This window comes from Macaca fascicularis, chromosome 3 (assembly GCF_037993035.2).
Source record: "Macaca fascicularis isolate 582-1 chromosome 3, T2T-MFA8v1.1".
NCBI classification, from domain to species: Eukaryota; Metazoa; Chordata; class Mammalia; order Primates; family Cercopithecidae; genus Macaca; species Macaca fascicularis.
In genome coordinates, this window is record NC_088377.1 from 12,749,389 (window position 1) to 12,768,404 (window position 19,016).

The window sequence follows — 19,016 nt, forward strand, 5'->3', positions numbered from 1 at the left end:
CAGAAAATGAAAGGCACATCTTACATGGCGGCAGACAAGAAAGAATGAGAGCCAAGCAAAAGGGAAAACTCCTTATCAAACCATCAGATCTCGTGAGACTTATTCACTACTACAAGAACAGTGTGGGGGAACCTGTCCCCATGATTCAGTTATCTCCCACCAGGTCCCTCCCACAATAAGTGGGAATTATGGGAGCTGCAATTCAAGATATTTGGGTGGAGACACAGCCAAACCATATCACTAGACGCAGGCCATATCACATAGACACAGCCCATCCACAGGGTCTAAAGGACCTAGTACCAAGGCGGTGTAAGGGTGAGAGACAGGGAGGGGATGTCTGCAGGGATTGTTTCAGTTCACACTGTATACCTGGAAGTCCGATTTATCTGATCTTAAGGTAGCCATTCCAGTCTTCTATGCTTCCATGCTTAGGGTTTGCAGAATATATCACATCCTTTACCGTCTTGAGCCCATCCATGTCCTTATCTTTAAAGTGTGTCTCTTTGTAAACCTTTTTGTCATAATTAGACTGGGCCATGGGCTACAAAAAAATAAAAATAATAACATTTATTTGGTAGAAGAGGGATGTGGCATTTACAGGGCTGAGAAAGTCCCCAAGAGTCATGAGTCTTTAACATCACTGGCGTAAACTAAGCGTCTTCTTAATCAATGAGAAACCAAGATACAGGTGAGAAAGAATTACAGCGCAGATTCGAAGTTGAGGTCATGGGGACAGCAGCTTCTGTGGCTCCTGGATACCCTGCGTGCCCAACCACGGGACTCATGTGAGAGCTTTTCAACTGGGAAGAGGGTTTGAGAGTGTGTGTGTGTTTGTGTCCACCTACCAGGTGGGCTTAGCCCCTGCACTGCCCGTTTCCCTAACAACAGGGCCACCAACCACGAAACCCCTCCCAGGGGCATGAACACTCTCCTGTGGCCTTTTGTCCACACCTACAAATGTCACATCACCACCCACAGTGAGAGACAGAGACCAAGAAATCCCTGCAAACATAGCTAAGAAATAGCTTTCATTCCCTGAGTTCAGTCGTTTTCAATCCAGCTGCACCTACCTGGGAAGATTTTTTAAGTGCCAATGCCCAGGTCACATCCCCAGGTGACTCTGCTTCTTTGATCTGATGGTGGAGTGAGGTATCTGTATTTTATTTTATTTTTTTGAGACTAACTCTCACTCTGTCGCCCAGGCTGGAGTGCAATGGCACAATCTTGGCTCACTGCAACCTCCACCTCCTGGGTTCAAGCAATTCTCCCACCTCAGCCTCCTGAGTAGCTGGGATTACAGGCACCTGCCATCATGCCTGGCTAATTTTGGTGTTTTTGTGGAGACAGGGTTTCACCATGTTGGCCAGGCTGGTCTCGAACTCCTGACCTCAGGTGATCCTCCCACCTCGGCCTCCCAAAGTGCTGGGATTACAGGCATAAGCCACCATGCCCAGCCAGTATCTGTATTTTTGGAAGCAATTTCCACTTAAGTCAATATTTCTAAAGCCTGCCTAAGTATACTGAATGTGCAAACAAACCCCTTTTGCACGCTGAGAATATCCCAGAGGGGACCCAAGTAGAAAGCCACCCGTTTTAAACAGTCAGGTCTATGTTATTCTGTGGCATGGCCAATGACACCGGGGCTGGCTGCCTGCTGAGGACAACTCATGGAATGGAATGTGACCAGGCAGTCAGCACCCATCAAAGGCACCAGCCCACTGGGGAATGGCATCTGACACTTCTGGTCCTGAGACTGCAATGGAGAGACCCATAGCCACAGAACACCCCACGGGAGCCCTGCTTGCCCCATGGGAAATAATTAGCCCTGAATTGCCCCATTACTTGATATCTATCTCCAAGGTCAATGTGAATGAATAGGTCTCTTTGCTTGATTTCTTCCCCCAGAGCAAATGTTTCAATGATCTCCACACTCCTCAATTCAGAGTCCATTGTCCAGCACGTTTGAGCCCCTCTATGAAAACAGGTTCCTATGTGGGTATAATGTAAATAAAACCATTGCCATCTGAAATGGTGTTTCTTGTTCAACCCTGCTTGCAAAAGCTTCCTCAACCGGCAGAGATAAAAAGCAGTGCTTTTCAAAGTACAAAAACTACCCATTATCCCATTAGAAAGATGCTGGTTAGCGAGATGCCGGTGGAAGCTTCTGGCTTCAGGCACAACTATTGAGTTTGAAGCTCACTTTTTAAATGAAAAAAAAAAAATGCTCTTTTCTTCTTTGGGACTCACAGCAACTAGTTCATAGTGTGAAGCCACAAAACTAGACCTTTTAAAAATGATATTGTCCTAAGACTAGGAGGTTGGAAGAGACAAGAAGGTTTTCATTTAAAGAATGAGAGTTTTTTCTGGCCCTTTGGCCAGACTGAATCCCATCCACTTGTCCAATCCAAGATCCTCTTCCTGGATTCACAATCTCCAGATGGGAACTTGCTAGATTTCATTCATTAAAACCAAGGCTCCCGCTTGCAGGCACAAGTTCCCATCTGCTGCCACATCTTTGCAGTATCAGCTCAGCCTTTCCTCTTCTGGCACCAGTTTATGGGCTCCTGTACAACCAGAGGTAGGTGTATGACAGGGGTTTTGTGCCTCGAGTGAAAAACTTACCCTAGACAAGCATGCCATTCCACATCCATTTTCTGCAGACATTTCAACACAAAAATGATTGAGGTGGGAGGTGGAAGCATGGGGGAAGACTGTTGGATTATGCAGGGATCTTGTGGCTGCCAAAACCCAAAGCATACTTCCCTGCTGCTTATAAACAGCAGTAGAAGGTCACAGCCACCTCTGTCTGAACTTCTGTCTGCTTGATAAGAGCAGTTGAAGATGTATAAACATTGCTTCTTCCATCTTCCACTCACTTTCAATGAAATACTACTTGAATACAATCAGGACGACACATCTTCAATATTTAACAGCTCGACTATGGCCCTGGCCTGCCAGAGTGGATATTGTGAAGACCAGAGCAGGTGGGGGAGAACATTGCATTTCTTCTGAACCCCGAAGCGGGGGTGGCTTCGCAAAACAGAAAGCCTTGCAAGTAAACAGACTGAGTAATCACCTAGGATAAGTGGCACCAGTCTTAACACATTGCATGGCCTTAGATTTGACACCAGCCAACAAAGATAATGAAATTTCTGCCTTCTCTTATACAGACATTCTACTGGCCACATATCCTTGTCCCACTCAGCATGCAATTGTTTGGAGGATAATTTTGCCCTTGAGGATCCATTCTCTGGGTTCGCTGTCTCCAGGTGGGAACATGTGAGGTTTCTTAGCACTTTGCTACAATATTTTCTGTAGTTGGAACTTACAGTATGGAATTTGAAGAACAGAATAATAGTAGTAGCTCCTCTGCACACCCAGATACTCAGAGGCAGATTTTTCTGCATGAAGGGGGACTTGCTATCATGATCTTGGACATTAAGGACACTTTAAAAGTAAGCTAGCACTGCCCTCCATGGCTGGCTGCTCTGTGGACATCCTGGGGAAGAAGCACATACTAAGAAATGATTAGACCTGGATTCTGACCTTCGTCCTGAAGTGTGTGGTCTGTGTGTGTGTGTGCGTGTGTGCATGCACGAGCATATGTGTGGCTATGTGTGCATGTACACACATGCGTGTTCATTCTCTGGTCTTGTTCTCCCTCATCTGTCAAATAGCAATGATATTACCTGACCCATCTACTTCACAGGATTGCCTGGTAGATCAAAAAAGAAATGGATGTATTAGGGTTTGTATTAGTCCAATCTCACACTGCTATAAAGAACCACCTGAGACTGGGTAATTTATAAAGGACAGAGGTTTAATTGACTCACAGTTCTGCATGGCTGGGGAGGCCTCAGGAAACTTACAATCATAGAGGAAGGCGAAGGAGAAGCAAGGCACCTTCTTCACAAGGCCACAAGGCAGCAGGAAGGAGAAGTGCAGAGCAAAGCGGGAAGAGCCCCTTATAAAACCATCAGATCTCGTGAGAACTCACTCACTCTCATGAGAAGAGCACAGTGGAAACTGCTCCCATGATGCAATTACCTCCACCTGGTCCCTCCCCGACACAAGGGGATTATGAGGATTATGGGATTTACAATTCAAGATGAGATTCGAATGAGGACACAAAGCCTAACCATATCAGGGTTCTTCCAATGAGACAGGATGCGTATAGAGAGATCTATTAGAAGGAATTGGCTCACGGAATTACAGAGGCTGCTAAGTCCCCAAATCTACAGGGTGAGTCAGTAAGCGAAAGCCAAGAGAACCGATGGTGCACTTCCAGTCTGGGTCCAAAGGCCTGAGAACCATGAGAGCTGATGTTATAAACTTCAATCTGAAGCCTGGCAGGTTGAAAACATAGGAAGAGCTGATGTTTGTATTCAAGTCCAAAGGCAGGAAAAAGTTGATGTCCTAGTTTGAATGCAGTCAAGCAGACGAAATTTCCTCCTACTGAGGGAGGGTTGGCCTTTTTGTTCCATTCAGGCTTTCAATGGATTGGATGAGGCCTGGCCACATCAGGGAGGTCCATCTGCTTTACTCAGTCTACTAATTTAAATGTTAATCTCAACCAAAACACCCTCACAAAAACACTCAGAATAATGTTTGACCAAATATCTGGGTACCCCTGGGCCCAGTCAAGTTGACACATAAAATCAAATCATCACAATGGACTCAGAGGCAGCACTGAGTACTGGAAAAAACACCATTTCTGGAGGTCAACAGCCCAAGGTCAAGTTCCAGTTTTCTTACTTCCTAGTTGTGTGATCTGCAGGTTACTCAAACTTTCTGAAGCTGCCTCAGTTGCCTCATCAGTAGAATAAGGATGACAGAAGAATCAGTGTCTGACACATAGCAGGTACCAAAGCATTGGCTGTTTTGGATGCAGAAAGTACTTTTCAATGGTTCCATTTGCCCTTTATTTACATCATTATTTTAGACAAAAGGGGCTGTCAGACACAGAAAATATACAGGAAGAAAAAAGGAGGCATTACTATCAACAAAGAAAAATAATGAACCAGCAAGTGATGTAGACCTTATTTATACAACCTACTCTTAAGTTAGTAGACCAGGATCTGTGGACCTTGGAGAGATGTCAGAACTGCTAGACTGTGTGGCTCAGCTCCTCAACGTGAAACTCCTTCTTTACTTTCCCGGGGGCCCGTGGATGCATATTTGCCTTGGAACCTAATGGTGGGGTGGCTGTGGCCCTTGCAGAATGTGGGCATGTTTCACATTATATGCATGCGTGCTAGAGGGGAGTGAAACCGAGTCCATTTGGGACCTGACACTGTCATCCACCAAAAAAGGAAAAAATATTTTCCCATCTAGAATCAAAGTAGAAAACCACTCTCACAGTTGGTTTAGGTTTTAAAGGCACACCAATGGTTGAAAAATGGCTTGTGGGTCCAGACAAGACTTGAGCCAAGCAACACTTCATTACAGTGCTGGTTCCCCTTCCAAAGTCCTGCTGCAGCACGTGGGCGGTGTGAGCATCCCTCTGGCAGCTGAACTGCACCCAGAGAAGGGAATCGTGGCTAGAGGAGACCTAGATGGTACAGCAAGAAACAGAGGCTGGGCTGGCCAGACGAGACTGCTGGGGGCCAGTGTATAGCTCTCACAGAGTGTGAGATATTTGGGGTTTGGCAAACCCGAAGAAGCAGGCTGCCAAGTCCCACAGCTCCCTCTCCCCCTGGTGTATTTCAAAGGAAATTAAATCCACATGTTTCTGATTTGCTGACACTTCAGGCTCATCCAAAGGTGGTTTTGCAAGAGTGGTTTGGACATGAGGAGCCCAGAGAAACCCTAATTATTATTGTTATTTTTCATTTTGAAATGCAGACCTGTACACTTACATAATCCACGCCATTCCTACAAAATCAGACCCCAGTTTTGCCTTGCCAAAACTTTTTGTCCCAGGCCCACCGGTGACAGGTCATTGAAGTCAACTAGAGAAGAGAAACGATGACTTTAACATCCAACCTAGAAATCTGCCTTGAAAATAGCACCTAAGAAATGCCAAGGCTGGCATTCAAAAGCAAAAGCACTGTATGGATTGGGTCTATGGATCTCATAATTTCCTTAGACTCTGGGCCAAGGGGCAAAAACCTAAATTCAAGATGCTAGGTCCTGGATGTGGGGTCTGAGGTGCAAGGATATGGAGCTCAGAACCTCAAGAGGAAGGAGCCATGACAAAAGTGTTCTCTAGAATGTTCTAAAATGACCAGCCGTATCTGCGAATGAAACTCTGACAAGCTGCGACCAAAATTCTGCTTCAGGGACAGATAATCTAATTATACACTTAGAAATAATTTAGCACTTTTGGATGTGACCTGTGACCTCCCCAAGCCCAGCCACATGCAAACAATTGGCCAGAGAGGTCAGGGACCAAAGAGCCCCTGTCTTCTGACCCAGGAGTGAACTGTTTCCATTCCTCCCATCCCTCTCCCATTTAAAGCTTTTCCATTCACTTCAAGCGGCCTCCTCTCCTGCCATGAGTGAGTTCTCCCGACAGAAGCGGTGGCTTTGTCCTGGTGCATGGCAGTGTGCTCTACACACTCAATAAACGAGCATTGAAGGCTGAGAAAACGAATTGGAAAACAACCTCCCCCAGTCACTCTCTGCTCCTAGGTTGGACTTTTCAAGCTCCTGCTCCCCTGGTCCTCAAACCTTCGCATTTGTTCTCCATTTCTCCTGCCCTTTTAAAATCCAGGTAGCAGCCCAGCGTTGTGCCTTGCACCTATACTCCCAGCACTTTTGGGAGGCTGAGGTGGGTGGATCCCTTGAGCCCAGGAGTTTGAGACCAGCCTGGACAACATGATGAAACCCTGTCTCTACAAAAAATACAAAAATTAGCCAGGCACAGTGGTGTGTGCCTGTGGTTCCAGCTACCTGGGAGGCTGAGATAGGAGAACCGCTTGAGCCTATGAAGGTCAAGGTTACAGTGAGTCATGACTGCATCATTGCACTCCAGCCTCTGGGCAACAGAATGAGATCCTGTCTCAAAACTAAGAAAACAAAATTTAGGTAGCCCTTTCTTTTCAGGTCTCAGCTGAGATGTCCCATCCTAGGAAGGCTGCTTCTTTTTAGCCTGGCTTGGGATGCCTGCCCTCCACCCATATTGAGCTTCCCTTCCTTCCAGGTATGTGTACATAGATACATATTCATGTTTAGCTAATGAAGTACAAGGTCACCTGCACAGGCTGCCTGCCCACCGGACTGCTGGCCCCTTGAGCCCAGGAACCAGGGCCATCTCTGTCACCCTCTTCTCAGAGCTTGGCACCGAGGAGGTGGGAAATTGGTACTGGTCCTCTAACCGGCTTTGCTCCCTAACCCTGCAACCAGCCTTCGCTATCAAGATGGCTCAGTTCTGTGAACTGTACAAACCTTGAGTCATTAGAGTCTCATCAGACGCTTCGAGACTAGTGCTCACGTGAGTTAGTTTGCTAGGGCCACCGTGACAAAGTGCCAAAGGCAGGGTGGCTTAAACAACAGATGTTTATTGCTGAACAGTTCTGGAGGCCAGAAGTATGAGATTAAGGTGTTGGCAGGGTTTGTTCTGAGGGCTCTGGGAGATAATCTGTTCCAGGCCCCTCCGTTAACTTCTGGGGGTCGCTGGCAATCCTCAGGTTCCTTGGCTTATACAAACATTGCCCCAGACTCTGCCTTCCACCTTCATATCGTGCCCTCCCTGCGACTGTGTCCAAAATTCCCCCCATTTTAAAAGCCACCAGTCATCCTGGATTAGGGCTCACCCTAATGGCCTCATCTTAACTGGATCATCTGCAAAGACCCCACTTCCAAATAAGGTCCCATTTGCAGATACTGGGGGTCAGGACTTCAACATCTTTGTTGAGGGAGACAAAATTCAACCTGTAACTCCTCAACCTTTAATACCACTCCTCCAGTAAAGAAAAAAAAATTTTAAACCAGCTTCAAATTCTCATTGAAATAAAGTAACCATTTAATTTATTGCCCAAACTGGAACATTTTTTGAGAATAAAAGAGAGTGCTACTGATAATTTTGTAGGGAAAACGGGCCGCCGAGTCTGGGCCACATGGCCACCCTCTGTGGCTACATTCATTTCTCAGCCCTTCCCATGCTAGGATGTGGTTTTATCTTCACTGCAAATCCCTCTTTGTTTGTGTTCCCCAGCAGGTCCAGTGTGTTTTATACACAGTCGCAGCGAAACCAAGGGATTAGCTGTATTCCGGCTGTAGTTAATTCACTGTTTCCAGCTAAATGCAAGCACAATCTCAGCAATTAATGTGGCCAGATCAAATCAGGTTCTCTTTACACCTGTTCCCCTGCTTAATTAGGTTCTCATTTCCCAGGGGGGACTCAAAGGCACTGAGAACCGTTATCTCAACCCTGGATTAGGAAGGCAGCATCAGATCCCCAGACATCACCATCATGCACAGGCGATGTCCCTGAGACAGCTCCAGCCCTTGCGTGTCTTAGAAATGTGTCTTGACAACTGTGATGCCCCCAGCATGGCCGAGGGAACGATTCCCTTTTTTGTTAGAGACTTCCTTTCATGTCCTCCCAAGGGAAGGATGTGTTCCCAGCGGTGCTGCTTTCTGAGGTAATTGTTGGACAGGAGTCAGCCAGTTAAGCCTGCCCACCTAATTAACAGAGTCTGTCAGGATTTATCAAAATAATGAGATAGGGAACAAAGATACTGCTTCACCCCCAACCCACCCGCCTGATATTTTGGCCTCTTTTCTTCCTTTTGGAAGATGACCCAATATTAATGAGAAATGAGTCACTTATTGTTGGGGTGCAAATAGAGAGATAAATGACATCAGTAATTAAGTCTCAAGCCCTCTTTGGTATAATGGAGCCATTTGTCAGGCAATATTATTCAATTAATTAATTCCATTAGGGCTACCACACTTCTCCAAACCCAGCCATTCAACTGTCAGCTCCGATCATTTGTATGATACAAAAATAGAATGGTTAATAAATGCATCATGAAACCCAAAAGAAAGTATTTTCGCCGTCACAAGAAAGCTCACTAGAAGTGCGTGATTTGTGAACGTGGGAAGCGCTCATGGCCAGCCGCAAACCTCCTCCCATCGCGGACTGAAATGTATCTGGTTATTTCTCAGTTCAAATCTCTAGGAAGAAAAAGGGAGTTGGTCCAGCTCAGCTCATCTTCTTGTGCCCTATCAGTAACCAGGGAGAGGAAAGGAGTCGGGTGACATGAAATGGAACTGCGTAAGGGACAAGGGCAGGCAAATACAGTGGGAGGGAAGGTTTTCAGAACAGCAGCTCCCAGCCCATGTGCTCCCCATAGGTCTGCTTTCTTTCCTGTCTTGCCAAGTAGAGGAGAATCCTAACCTTGGTCTATGCCCATCCACCTCTTATTACTCACAACTCATGTTACTTTTGTCTCCACTGATGCCCATATTAATTAATAAATACACCTTCATTCTCTCTAATTACATTACTCTTTCTGTTCTCCTTTTCAACCCTTGCCAATTGGTCTCAGAATTCTTTACCTCCCTCCTAGTGGCAAATTTGCCTTCAGAATAAAGAAAGGTAACAGTCCAGAACCACAGTTAAGGAAAGTCTGCCTAAATGAATGAGTATCATCATATTCTAGAGAAAAGCCAGAAACGCCTTATGAATCCTGACATATCCCAATTTACCTCTTAATCCATCTCCAAATCAACCTTTTCCTTTGACCAGCAATATCAGCATACATAAAACACCATCTCCGTGTTTCACTTATTGTTCTGTTCTGCTCTGATTAGGTACTAATACTCCAGGAGCACTGCGATCTGCTCATTTTCATTGTGACGCAGCAGTATTTCAGCCAAGTTCGGAATTAAATATGCCTTTATGTGCTGGCATAAAAAGCTATCTACCATTCCTAGGAAAACAGCTTCTATTCCAAACAGCTGACTTCCAAAGTCCAGAACATAATCTATTTGTAAGCTGTGTGGCTGCCTACACAGTTCCAGCCCCTTTTCTCTCACCTCCCAGCTAATTAAGTAATCTTTTGTTTCCTGAGCCCATTCTGTGGACACGAGTGTAAATCAATCAACAGTGAAGGCCTCCAAAGCCTGCAAGCCAGGATGAGCAGGAACATTGCCAAGGGCAATGGTTCCCAAACTTCAGCCAGCATCAGAGTCGCCTGGAAGATCTGTCACAACAGATTGCCAAAGATCTGGGGTGCAACCCAAGAACTGGCATTTCTAACCTTCCTCCTAGTGGAAAATTTGCCTTCAGAAAAAGATGGCCCAATCCAGGGAAGAACCAGGCCTAGGGTATATGGAATAGAGGTACAGGGAGGTAACTAGATGTTCAGAATCCTCAGCAGCCAGCCACATAACCTAGCTGGTCCAAAACCCACCCTCCCCTGGGACGGATCATGACAGAGTAAACAGCCCTCCTTGGTCTCCTCTGCCTTAATCTGTAGGCAGAGATTACACCCTAGCTGAGATCAACAATTGCCTTGGAATAGGTCAACATCATGTGCCATTTTATCATTAAACCTACAAATGGTACAGACAACTCACAAGATTTGGGGATTTCTGAATGTTTGTGAAAATATTTTGTTTTCTTTGCTGCTTCTTGTTGATGTCACACATACCCAAAGACATTCCACGAGTTTAATAAGGCTTGGACATCTTCTCCCACTGTTCTTCGTGGAAGACTCAGATTCTTTTCATAGATGGATGGGGACCTTGACGGTTTTAATTCTGTGCACCATGATTGCAAGGGTCATCTGGTCCAGCATTTCCCAAACTTCTCTTGAGTCCCATTCACAGAGATATGCAATCCAACCAATCCCTTAGCAGTTTGTGTTCGTGTCTTCACGTCGGTGTGTCGTTTTAGTGTCTTGGCCTGGGTTCCCCTCAGAAGGCACAGCCTGCAACAAGGGCTTTGTAAAGGAAGATTGGTTTGGAGAGTGATCTCAGCAGACAGGAGTCGGGGCCTGAGGGTGTGAAGCAGGGAAGAAGGGAAAGAAGGTGGTGACCTGATCCATCTCATCTGGGAGGATCCTCTGAATTTGCAGCCTAGGGGAAGAAAAAAGGGAGCACTGATTTACAGACTCCCATCCCCTTTTGGCCAAGAGTTTCCTCATAGAGTGTTGACTGCCTTATACTTCCAGGTTGCACAAGCCTCAATACCAGGATACTGTATCAGAGAGGCCCAGGGCAGAAAGGGAGACACACAGTGCCGCTGAAACAAGGCACCTGCTGGTTATACCTGTTTTAAGCTGGCTGCCCCAGCAATGGCTGGTGTGGAAGATGGGTCAGAAGGTGAGAGATATACACAGCAGATGTCCAGTATAGTGTGTATGCAAAAGTAGAAAATGATAGTCAAAATATTTTCTATTTCATCAACATAAATTTCATGTTAGCTATAATCTTTAATCAATATATTTAAACTTTTAATCAAATGTGGAGATTAACATCAAGTTTCAAGAGTGTGTGGCTAAAACCCATAAATCTTACGATGTACCTACATGCCTCATTTCTAGAACCTTCTACCATTTCTATGTCCACAAGATCCAGGAAACAGTGACTACACAATACATTTTAAGATAACCATTTCTGGGCCACCAGACACAAGGAGGACGTCAATAAAAGAGTTATTTTGTGTCAGTTGTTGGGTGCTCAGATTAAAATAAAAATTGAAATTAACCAGGAATTGAGGCATCAAAAATTGCTTTCATGACCTCATGTCTGAAATTCTTATATTTTGTGCTTAAAATATCAGCTAGCTGCTATTTGTAATCACTTCTTTACAACCATTTGTTCTCTATAAATGAAAACCAAAATTAGACATAACAGTCCCTGTCTTTTTTTTTTTTCTGTAACACTGGGTTTCTGAGGTCCAGGGGCAGACTTCGACGAGACAAAGGCCATCTTCAGATAAAGTGAAGATTATCATGAGGCAATTTACTGAATTATTAACATGAATTTCAACATCTGTGTTGCTAATGCTTCTAGACTTTAACAAATGAACCATTCAGGATATGGGCCAAAGAACATATAGCTAAGAATAAAGACCATTTGAAACCGCACAGGAGTTAGCATCTTTGGGGGCTCAGCACACAGTGAAATTGACTGAGGCCAAATCACGAGCATGCTCAGTTGAGCAGTCCCTACTGCCGCGCATGCGTACATGGGACGCACTCAGGGGCTCTGGAATCATTCTGAGATGAAGCAGGGAGGTATTTAAATATTTCGTAAAAAAATGTTTTATCATTTGAAATTTTCAAAAATGTGCAAAAGTACAGAAAGTAGTATAATGAGCCCTCAAATACCTCACCCAGCTCAAACAACTATCATGGCTAATCTTCAATACTTTTAAAAAAAAATTTAATCAGGCATCCGTTTTGCTCCTAAAGACAGGAAACCCGGGAAGATTTTCATGACCCTCTGAGGGTTTGTGACCTGCTGTCTCTTTGGTTCACTGACCTTATTCAATCCTCTCTTTATACAAGGGAATGCTATGCTTCTCCCATTCTCTGGCTATTTCTCATGCTCGTAGCAAATTAAGTGGACTCTGTCTATGATTTCAGCAACGGTGACATATAATCCCAGTGTTAAATGATGGAATTTTCCAATGCACAAGCAGCAGAAAGTGAACAGAGGAAACACTGCCATGAGCAGAGGCTCCTCAACACAGTATCTCCGACTGTGCTACAAAGCCACCCAGCGTGTGGATGAAAAGTGAAAAAAAATCTGACAATTGAGTGATTATTCTCTCTCTACAAGCAATCCTACTATTTCTAACCCCTCCATGGGCTGCACTGGCAGCATGCAGACATTGCCTAGGTCTTCCTGCAGGGGCCGGCGAGCCCGTTGTTTTCCAACAGACCAAGATCTGACACCAGGATTGCAGTCATCAGAACCTTTCCCCCACCTCCCCCGACACCGAAACGAAGAGGGAGCTGAGCAGGGCAGCTACTCACCTTGTCTCATTTGTTCACAAAGAATCCAAAGCCAGCAACATGGATCAGCTTCTTGCTTTTTGTCCAACTACTTGCCTACAACTCTAGAAAAACAACAGAGGTCTGCCAAGAATCTGCAGTCCCTTCAATCTCAAAATAATGACTAGCCTATCCAGTGTTTCCATCCAAGGAATTGTTGGTTCCTACACAAGAAAACCCTTTGGGGGGTGAGAGTCAGGAGTCCAAGAAAGGCATGTGGTTATTTTAGCCCCTTTCTGGACCCCATCTGCACTTTGGAAAGAAAGGAAAATCTATTTTTGACATTGGCTATTCAGCTTTTAAATAACATCAGCCGTTAAGGCATATCTAATTTAAATGCTGATTCAAAGTTTTGCTTAACATTAAGGCGACTTTTTGGTCTCCTTCTGCTTCCTCCTGCCTCAAGCACAAACACAGCTTCACATTCACATTCTGTTTTCTTGGCAAATATGAGCTACAGTTTTGGAATACGTTAGAGAATTAATGCCTCCATTGTCATATGACAACTTCCATCTTTTTAAAAATAATAATATACCACAGTGATCAAGTGGAAAGCTTCATTTTTTCATTCAGATTACAGCACTTGTAAGACTGACCACTGCATTCAATACAATTTGTCATTGAAGAAGGAATTATGTGGTCATGAGATATGAGAGGAAAATGAAACACAGCAGGGTTGGGGAAGGGAGAGCATTAGGATAAATAGCTAATGCATGTGGGGCTTAATACTTAGGTGATGGGTTGATACATGCAACAAACCACCATTGGCACATGTTTACCTATGTAAGGAATCTGCATGCCCTGTACATGTATCCCTGAACTTAAAAATTCAGTTAAATTAAATTTTTAAAAAAGAAAAAGAAAATGAAACACAACAGGGTCAGGGGGAAAGAATGGAAAGGACATGGTAGTTTTGGAATATTACGTTAGGCACAGGAGTCGTTATACATCAACCTTGAGACTAAAAAGGCAGGGAACAAACATGAAGTTCACTGGGACTTTGCAAAAACTAAGAAGCATTGTAGTGTCAGTGACAACGACACATCTGCATCCAGCCTCCAGAGTGGCTTCCCCTCACCGCTCCTTGCTTGAAGAGAAAGCCAAGAATTTGTATTTCATTGTTTTAAAGAGAAAAAACAAACAAACTAGACTTCTAATAGCCATGAAAGCATTTGCAATCCAGAGTTCAGCTTGTCATTTAGTTAAAACAGAAAGCCGCGCTATTTTACCAAAATGATTCCTAACATGAAAGGATGGAGTTGTTTTTGCCTTTAACTCATTTCAAAGGCAAAGAAAATTGCTCTTCTTCAAAGCCTTTGGTTGGAATTGTTCATCCAAAATAAAATAAAATTAGAAAAACAAAGCAGCTCGCCCTGCCCTCATCCCTGCTTAGTAAACACCCATCTTCTCCCAGCTGGAACCTTTGGTGGACGCTTGGTTGTGCCACTACCTGATCTTCTAGCTGTCGATGGACACTTCTTACCCCTGATAGCTACCCTGACCTATCAATTGAGGCCCCTGAAGGACTTTAAGTAGGTGTTTAACTGGTGGTGTTGAGTAACTGCATTTAAGAATTATAAGACTTTAGTTGTACTATTGAATTAATCTCTTTTTATGAAAATAAGAGAGATAAGAGCAAAAGAAAATAAAAGCCACAGTGGATGGTTAAGTATCAGACTTCATTAGACATGGAAATAGTAATAAAAATATTAAACTACAAGGAAACTTGAGTTAGAATCCCCATAGGGGGACGAACTGTACTAGTATGCTGCCGTCTGTCCATTATAGGACTTCAAGGCTCATATCCCGTGAAACCCCTCAGTCCTGGGCAAACCTAGGGACAGGTGATCGCCCTACAGGCTGCCAGTGACTCTTAGAGACAAACATCCAAGTGTTGACTTAGTTGGAAATCAGAAGGCTCATCACAAATGCTCATGTACATCCTGTACCCGCCTCACTGTGAGGCTCCATCTCAGCCTCCTGTTTATTTCCTTCCTTGCACTTAAAATAACATGAACATTGTCCTGTTTATTCCTTTATTGTCTGTTCTCCTTACTCAGTGTGAGCTCCATGTGGGCAGGGGAGTCAGCCTGTTTCCCACTGAAGCCCTAGAACATTCCCCAGCAGACAAAAGATGTCCAAAAAACATGTCATAAGTGCAGAACTCTCCCTACCAAATTACTGAATTGGACAGAATTACTATATTCTATGGATTTTAAGAGGCACAGTTTTTCACAGGCTAATATCGCTGAGATCCAGATGCATCTTAATCAGTAGCATCTTTCAAAAACCATTGGCCAAGTGCATCCACCCAGCTGTAGCTGTTCACATTGTCACCACTTTGATTGAGATCTGTGCATTTGTTAGTTTAACCTCAGAGTTTAACTGCTGTGTAGGAATCTCCCCAAAGAAATTTCACTATGATTCAGCACTGAAATAACAAGCTATTTTGTAGTCAGAAAGGTACAGAAACCAAGCAGTAGGATGCAAAGGTGGTATTAGTGAACGACATTTATCACAGAAGGAATGATCATGAGTCCATATTTTCTTGCAAAGAAACAACCAACGGCACCAGAAACCTCGCAAAGGAAGATACCCACCAGTTGGACATGCTGCGTTACTTTCTATTGCCGAGTTATTTGTTTCATTGCCAAATCTCTAGAAGAGATGAAGATTAATTTAAAAGGAATCTGATGCCATTGATTCATATGTCATTCAGGACTGTCATTAAAGGCATCTGTCACAGTGTGTTGGCAGTGTTTTTCCTCTCCTATTGGTATATAAAATAATGGCTGGTCTTACCATCAAGGCATTGTAGACTGGACTTGATGAAATAGGATACTGTAGGTTTTCCCAATCTTTTATTCAGGTCTATATAACAGACTGCCCAGAGACCATCAAGGAGATTGCTGGCACATGGCAGGGTCAGTAGCGTAGCAACTTAATCGGTCTCTACAACTTTCCCAGAACCTTCTGGTGACTGAGTTTTCTATGGGCCCCTACTCCTGGTGAGGGATGAGACAAAGGGCCTCTAGCTCTAATACCAACTATAATTTTCGAGTCCCCATACATTTCCCGTGTTGCCCCCTCATGCCAAGCACTCTGTTGAGCTAGCCTAGTCCTGCCTCTCACCCTGGACTCCCTGCAATGCTGAATGATGGCCATTTGCAAGGCCTCATTATTATCTCAGCACTGCCCACCAAGTCCTGTCATATGTTAGTGTATGATAAATCTCAAACACTAATTCCAATGTGTACCTCATTGGCAGTTATCTACCATCTTTGATGATAGTAGCTGCATAATTCTGGAGAAGGGATTTGTGTATCTAATTGTGTTGCTTCAACAAGACAGAAGCAGGAGAAATGCTCAGAAATGGTGCAGGTAGAACCACACGAGACAAAACCTGGTCAGTAACCCAAACAGAAGCGTACAGTTAGGAGAGTCATTAGAGAGAGTGCAGCCCACAGTTATCAACAGTGATCACGTGTTAGGTTAAACAAAATGTGCCCATTTTTCTTAAAGTTTTTAGAGCCTCTCAATGCATTTTTGTATGTTGAAATCATTTCATAGTTTGTTCATTCATTTATTTTTTTGTTCGCCAGATAACTGAGTGCCCACACTATGCCAATTTACTCCGCTAGGCATGAGGCATAGAAGAATGAACAAAAAAGATACAATTCCTACACAGCATATAGCATACAGCAGGCTTTTTACTTGGGGCACATAGACCCTCCCTCCCAGTGGTTCATAATTAGAACGCAGAGGTCTAAGGAATTTAGATGGGAAGAAATTACAACATTGTCTTCACTAACCTCTCACTGCTAGAAATCATTGATTTCTTCTCTGTCACTTGTTTCACCTTTTTGAGAATTTTATATAAAGTGTATCATTCAGTAGGTACAATGTTTGAGATTGGCTCCTTTTACTCAGCACGATACCTTTGAGATTCATCCAAGTTGTTAGGTGTGTCAATAGTTCATCCCTTTTTATTGCTAAATTGAGTAGTATTCCATTGTAGAAACGTACCACAGGTTACTTACCCATCGACCCACTGAAAGACATTGGGTTGTTTTCTGTTATTAGTGATAATGAATACAGCTGCTATAGACATTCATGCATAGGATTTGTTTGAATACAAGTTTTCAGTTGACTTGGGATTTCTGGGTCATATGTTAATTGTGTGTAGCTTTATAAGAAACTGCAAAGTAGGGCCAGCCACAATAGCTCACACCTGTAATCCCAGCACTTTGGAAGATTGAGGCAGGAGGACAGCTTGAGGCCAGGAGTTCAAGACCAGCCCAGGCAACCTGGATCCTGTCTCTCCAAAAAATACTAAAAATTAGCCAAGCGTGGTATGGTGCCCACCTGTAGTCCTAGCTACTCAGAAGGCTGAAGCGGGACAATTCTAGAGTGGCTGTACAATCTTGCATTCCCATTGGCAGTGTATGAGAAATCCAATTGCTTTGCATTATTGTGAGCACTTAGTATTGTCAATATTTTTTACTTTTGCCATTCAATAGGTGTGTCTCATTCCATAGGTTATATCTCATCAGGGTTTTAGCTGGCATTTCCCTAAAAGTCAATATTATTGACTATCGCTTTGTATACTTATGTATTAACGGATATTTGCTAATATTTTGTTGAGAATTGTTGCATATATGTTCATGAGGGGTATTGTTTTGTACTTTTTGTACCATCTGTCTGGTTCCAGTACCAGGGTAATGTTGGCCTTATAAAATGAGTTAAAAAGTGTTCCCTCCTATTCTATTTTCTGGAAGAGATTATGTACAATTCATTTTATTTTTAGAAAATATTTGGTAGAACTTATCATATTTCTTTTTTAAATATTTGGTAGCATATGCTATATGGTGTGTGCTAGAATCTTGGCCTGAAGAATCCTTTTATAGAAGGTTTTAAAATACAAGCTCAATTTTTAAAATACTAATAGTGCTATTTAAGTTATCTACATGTCATCTTGAGTGAATTTTGGTAATTTGTGTCTTTTGCAGAATTCATCCATTTTATCTAAATGGTCAAATTTATGAGTAGGGTGTGTAGTGATAACCCTTTTTTCATTCCTGATATCAGTAAGTTGTGTTCTCTCTTTCCCTCTGTCAGTCTCACCAGAGGTTTATTGAACTCCTCATTATTTTTCTCTATTGTTTTTGAAATTGTTTTCATTTTTTAAATTTATATAGTTTTATTACTTCCTTTCTTTTGCTTATTTTGAGTTTATTTTGCTCTTCTTTCTCTAATTTCTTGTGGAAGCAGCTTAGATTATTGGTTTGATACCTTTCTCTTTTCTAATACAAATGCATTGTAATGATGAAATTTCCATCTAACCACTGCTTTAACTGCATCCCACAAATTTTGATATATTTTTATATTCATTTAGTTCAAAATATTTTCTAACTTCCCTGAGACTTCCTCTTTGACCTGTAGATTACGTACAAGTGTGTTGTTTAATTTCTAAGGGTTCGTAAATTTTCTTATCATTCTGTTTTTTATACTTTATATGATTTAAATTCTTTAAATGTGTGACAAATTTGTTTTACGGCCCCAGATATGGTTTACCTTGGTGAAAGTTCCATGTGAAATTGAGAAAAATGTGTATTCTGCTGTTATTGAGTGGAGTATTCTATAAATGTCAATTAGAAACAATTGTTTATCATTTAGTTCCATTTTCTATAATATACACTTGCTGACTTTCTGTTTACTAAGTTCTATTGATCACTGAGAGAGGAATGTTGAAGTTTCCAACTATAATTATGAATCTGTGTACTTCTTATCTCAGTTCTGTGAGGTTTTGCTTCATGTATTTTCAAGCTTTGCTGTTTGGTATATACAGATTTAGGATTGTTGTGTCTTCTTGATGAAATGTATTAGGTATTGCCCCTTTTTATCCCTGGTAATTTTCTTTGCTCTGAAGTCTTACTTTGTCTGATATTACTATAGCCACTCTACCTTCATTCTGATTAATAATATACATCTTTTGAATATATATTTCTTCACTTTTAGCCCACTTATGTCATTATACTTGAAGTGAGTACAATTAACACA

At 42.9% G+C, this 19,016-nt stretch overlaps 1 protein-coding gene and 1 long non-coding RNA gene across 8 annotated transcripts in view; both read right to left on the minus strand.

The window, feature by feature from the left end:
• Window positions 1-10,594, minus strand: part of LOC135970014 (uncharacterized) — a 45,249-nt gene extending 34,655 nt beyond the window's left edge. Inside the window, exon 1 of one of the 3 annotated variants that reach the window (XR_010585389.1) lies at window positions 3,870-10,594. This is a non-coding gene — a long non-coding RNA (uncharacterized lncRNA). Of the gene's footprint in view, window positions 1-369 lie in introns of all 3 variants that reach the window. The other 2 variants (XR_012432032.1, XR_012432031.1) reach the window with 2 other exon arrangements.
• Window positions 1-19,016, minus strand: part of KCNE2 (potassium voltage-gated channel subfamily E regulatory subunit 2) — a 298,859-nt gene that overhangs the window by 180,370 nt on the left and 99,473 nt on the right. For 2 of the 5 annotated variants that reach the window (XM_065541399.2, XM_045389278.3), the window contains exon 1: window positions 12,939-13,082. The exons of 2 other annotated variants lie outside the window; for them this stretch is intronic. Coding sequence is in view for 2 of the 3 variants with exons in the window: in XM_045389278.3 (XP_045245213.2) it covers window positions 12,939-12,948 (10 nt within the window). In the remaining variant the exon portion in view is untranslated. Of the gene's footprint in view, window positions 1-10,604; window positions 10,950-12,938; window positions 13,083-19,016 lie in introns of those variants that run through there. One more of the 5 variants, XM_074034062.1, reaches the window with a different exon arrangement.